This window comes from Cryptomeria japonica, chromosome 1 (genome assembly GCF_030272615.1).
Source record: "Cryptomeria japonica chromosome 1, Sugi_1.0, whole genome shotgun sequence".
NCBI classification, from domain to species: domain Eukaryota; kingdom Viridiplantae; phylum Streptophyta; class Pinopsida; order Cupressales; family Cupressaceae; genus Cryptomeria; species Cryptomeria japonica.
The window spans coordinates 642,975,232-642,980,755 of NC_081405.1; the positions used below are offsets into that span (position 1 = coordinate 642,975,232).

The following is a 5,524-nucleotide window of genomic DNA, read 5'->3' on the forward strand; positions in this document are numbered from 1 at the left end:
AGAAATAAGGCTAGAAGAGGATAAATGAATTAATTAAATAAATAAAGATTTATTTAATTAATAGAAGAATTAGGCTAAAGTAATTAAATAAATAAGAATATTTATTTAACTAGATTGGACATTTTTGGGTGTCTACAGTAATACACTCAAAAATCTTAAATTTACTAATTAAGTTTCTAAATTCACACCAAAAATCTTGTTTATAATTAAAATAAAAACTATTCTAAATTTTTTTATTATAATATTATTAGAAATGATTATATCTTATCATTTGAATATCGTACTCTTACCAATTTAAAATATTTAAAATAAATTTATATTTTTATATAATATATATCAATATTATAAATTGCAATAATATATATTGTCTATTATGATTTTTTACCATTTATTAATAATTTTAAGTGTCATATATACACGGTTTTTTCCTATCAATATATAGGGTCGAATAATTTTATTTGTTAGAAAAAGGGCCATATATTCCAGGCTTGTTTAGAATATTACCTTCAAATTTATTGGACTTCAAAATCAAAATTTGCATATTTGAAAAGTTCCTTCTAGATTGTTATTTCCTATATCAAGAACATTAAGAAAACTGCAATTTGCTAAAGACGATGCAATAGCCCCTTGCAAACGATTTCCATTCAGATTTAATGCCTGAAGTACCCCTCTCTATACCGTGACTGCAACAATGCACGGCTGTTCTTCTCCATTTTTCATCCCCACGGCTGCCGTTTTTGTGACCCCACTGGTCCACTAGCATGCTGGCGGACTAAGGGAGTCCCTTCAAAACAAATTTATTTATATTTTGTATAGATTTGATTTAATGTTTAATGTATTTTATTTGATAAATTTTTATTTATATTTTTAGTAATTTTTTATATATTTATATTTTTTACTGTAGTTTAATTATATTATATTTTTTATATTTTAATATATTCTATTTGTATTATATTTTTGTAAATATATATTTTCAATATGTTTTAATATATTTTTAATATTATATTATATTTATCTTAATATTATTTTTTTAATAGATAATCATTAGACATAAGAGTAGACATAAATTCAATCATTATATTCCTTTCTACTCATAGAATTGAAGTTAAGTAAAAATAAACTTGTTTATTGATTTTTCTTTTTTGCAAGTGAAATGGTTAATTCTTTTTTACTTATAGATTATACAAGTTAGAATGATTGATTAAAATTTGGAGTTTTTGTTAGGCATACAAAAGAGTACATATTTTTTAGTAGTTTTGCAAGTTGGATTTAGAAAGGGGAATTAAGGTGGAATTTTCAATCAATCTCTCTAGTTTTTCATTATCCATTAAGTGCTGTATATGTGTTTACTTTTGATTTTTTGATGGTGCATCTAATTTGATTGATGTTTCTAATCACAGTTAATAATTTTCCTCAGTGAAAAAAAGGAGATAACATAAATTTAAGGACATGTAAGAAAGGGTGTGCAAATGATACATGGTAGTTTATTTTTACCTTTGTGCTTCTAGCATATAAGAACCCTATTTTTTTATTGTTTGAATTGTTATTCAATTTTTTTATTTTTATGTTTTCCTTGCATTATGATCTTATATTATTGTTTATATAGATATAAAGGAAGGTATTCTTTTAGTTAGGTTAACTTCTTCTTCTTTTTTTAATTTTGTTTTGGAGGGGTTATGTTGGAATAGTATTTTGATCAAATATTGATTCTTGGTATATTTGCACAATATTTGAACTTGTAGTTTTACTCCTTAGTATTCATGTTATTCCATGCCATCTTTGCATTTTAAATCTATAAATAATCTATTTTATAAAATGAATCAAAATAACCTCAACCTCAAATATAAATGGAGTTCTAAGAGTTTGCAACAAATTTAGATAAGCTAATTAATTTATTTATTTTCTAGAATATAAGCATAGTTATTGAATTGCACATAAAGTTATTGCATGTACTCTTCATGGGACCACAAGGATTAGCTCAACTTTTTTAACAAATCTTGATATGTTAAGTGGGTGTACCATTTTCCTAAAGTTTAATTAGTGTATTATGTGTCTTAACTCTTTTGATAAAAATCAAACAACAAAGTTTCAAACCTCAATCCAAACATGAACTTGAATAATTTTCACAAACTAACTTATAAACAAACCAAAGAAAGATGAAAAAAAATTGTTATATAATATACTTTGAGCTGTTTGACTTATATTTTAAATAAAAATATGATATTTTATAAATAGCAAATGATATTTTTTCTAATTATTAGAAATATAATGATTGAATTTATGTGTACTCTTATGTCTAATGATTATATATTAAAAATGTATTAAAACATATTAAAAATATATAATTACAAAAATATAATATAAACAGAATATATTAATATATAAAAAATATAATATAAATAAACTAGAGTTAAAAATATAAATATTAAAAAAATATATTAAAAATATAAATAAAAAATTCTTAAATAAAATACATGAAATATCAAATCAAATTTATACAAGATATAAATAAATTTGTTTTGAAGGGGACTCCGACCAGGTCCAATTCAAACAAATTTTAAAAATCTTGACCCACACCTGACAAAAACGACAGCTGTGGGCACGAATAAGGGAGAAGACCAGTCGTGCATTGTTGCAGCCACCGTATATAGAGGGTTGCATGGAAATTAGGAAGGAAGTAGGGACTACAGGGTGTGGTTTACATGGTTCCAATAAAATAATAAAATATGAAAGGGGTAGTTAGAGGAATATTAAGAAATAAATGACATGTTATGGAGGGAAAATAATAATGAATCAATTAAATATATAAACATCTATTTAATTAATAGAGGAAGTGGGACCAATTAATAAAGTTAAGTAAAATTTTAATTTGAACTCATATCTTTATTAATGGAGGATGAAATTTTATAATAAAATTATTTTTGAAAATATGTATATAAAACCCTTTTTAATATGAAATCTCTAAATATTATATTTCTTGTCACATTGTCATTGTCACTGTGGTTTTTGTTTCTAATAACATAATTACCCACCAATAGGTACTAGGACTAGAGCTGTTGAAATGGCCCAACTGTAATGTTTTACTTTAAGATTTTTGCTACAATATTATGCGTTGACTATATAGGAGAAGTCAGTGGATTTATTATCTTGCATTGATTTTAGATAGAACATGATCTATTTGATATGATACCATTTCCTTTGTGTGTTTCTTCTTGATTCAAAGACTTTGTTTCCTTCGTGTTTAGATCCTTGTAAGTGGATGCATAATTGATTTGAAGCTATCATTTCTCAATTCATTCTAATGTTGCACAAACAACATCATTTGTTAAATGGCTTACCAATTGACCTCGTCCACTATACAAATGTATGCAAAAATATCAAAATAGATCCTTGTAAGTGGATGCATAATTGATTTGAAGCTATCATTTCTGAATTCACTCTAATGTTCCACAAACAACATCATTTGCTAAATGGCTTACCAATTGACCTTGTCCACTATACAAATGTATGCAAAAATATCAAAATTTTCTCCAATCGCCCCTCACACCTATTGAACATACCTATTGAACACCAAGATTCAATAACTAGTTTAATTTGAAAATACCGAATATTCAACGAGGAGGAAACAAAATCATTTTGATTCTAAAACTGGATCTTCTTGTTGGAAGTATTAATACCGGCGACACGTGGAGGGAGATGCGCAATTGGCCGTGTTAAACACGGTCGCGTAAAAACTGCGATTAAACAGCCAGTACAACATTTTCAAGCATTCCACTACCTAACTGAGAAAACATGAATGCTCTGCTAAAGGAAATAACTGGATTTCCAAGGGAAATGATTTTCTTGTTGCTCATATGGCTGAGCTCTACTCGTGTTTCAGTTGCATGCCCACTGTATGAAAGAAATTATCTCTTAGATTTTATGGGGGCTGTTAAAAGTGATTACAACAGCTTACAGTCATGGCAAGGATTCAATTGCTGCGATTGGAGAGGTGTCACTTGCAGCCATGATTTAGGCAGCCATGTTACAGGACTGGATCTCTCTGATTTCGGCTTGCAAGGTGAGATTCATTCCTCTTTGTTTAAACTTGAATATTTACAAGATTTCAATCTCCGCGAGAATTTTCTTACTAAGATCCCGTCCGATATTGGAAAGTTGAGGAGGCTCACTCGTCTGGACTTGTCTCGTGGTACCTGGAAAGGTGAAATTCCAAGAACTTTGGGAAATCTGCGAAATCTACGCTACCTAGATGTAGGTGTAAGCTCCGATGATCCAGATTGGCAAAGATTGCAGACGCCAAGGTTTGCAAGTTGGCTACAAAATCTAACCAGATTGGAGCACCTCTTTCTTAATGGAGTGAACATATATCCAGAAGAAGCATCAAGCGAGTGGGGTGAAGTTATTACCACCCTTGCCAATCTTACAAATCTCGAGTTGTATGATTGTGGGTTATCAGGACAACTTCCTCCTTCCATAGCTAATCTCTCTAGACTTGTTACCTTGGGCCTGGGAGGCAACTACTTAACAGGGGTGATGCCCCCTTCTTTAGGTAACCTTTCCGCTCTTGATAGTCTTAACTTAGCTGGAAACAAATTGAATGGTACAATTCCATCCTCAATTTCAAAGCTTGTGCGGTTAACATCCCTCGACCTGAGTTCCAACAGGTTAAGTGGCCACATTTCCTTCTCCTCGTTTGATAATTTCACTAGATTAGAAAACATGGACCTTTCTCACAATCGGTTGACTGTGAGGATTGATTCAACCTGGATGCCCAACTTTAATAGTCTTAACAGTCTTGGACTAGATTCTTGTAATTTAGTGGAAATTCCACCATTTCTTGTGAATCAATTTGAAAACAGAGTAGAAACAGAATGAACCAGCAGAGAGACAGAGATACAACATGATCAGCATGGTCCGAAAAGGAAAACGTAATTTCATTTGTGTAAAGATTCATTCTTTGATCTATTATTCCTCTTCATTTATAGTCATTCACATGCATTTAACTCTGTATATATTCATACCTATCCTTATATTTTAGATATTTAGTATACCTATCTTTGTCATCTTGATATTAGCACTTACATGTCTTGGCTCGATTTCATAATGTGTGGGATCAATCTTGCATCATGCAAAATTAATTCAAAATTCAAAAAAAATGAATTAAAATTTGGTTGATTCTCATGACCATTTACTTGCTACAATGATCAATTACATGTTTCACATGACTTATCGCTATATGGTGGTATTTTAAGACATTCAATGTACATTCATTTGTGGTATAGAAATTCAATGAAAATTTTATCAATATCAAAGAGCATCATTGTAAGTATATTTTGATTTGAGATGCTAAAAGGAAACTAAATTTATGTTATTATTCTAGCACATTTTCATTAGTGAAGAGTGTCATCTTTGCTCATTTTTAAGACTTCAAATTTTGTCATTCTAAGGGTTGACCTAAAAGAACTTGAACACAACAGTCCACTAGCCTCATGGTATGAATGTGTTAAAGTTAACTTTTATCTTT

General features: G+C 29.3%; 1 protein-coding gene across 1 annotated transcript; it reads left to right on the forward strand.

Moving 5' to 3' along the window:
- Positions 1 to 3,792: 3,792 nt before the first annotated feature.
- On the forward strand, positions 3,793 to 4,875 carry LOC131037802 (receptor-like protein 32). The gene has a single exon (XM_057969995.2). It carries the CDS (start codon positions 3,793 to 3,795, stop codon positions 4,873 to 4,875), a length of 1,083 nt encoding a protein of 360 aa, XP_057825978.1.
- Positions 4,876 to 5,524: the final 649 nt, after the last annotated feature.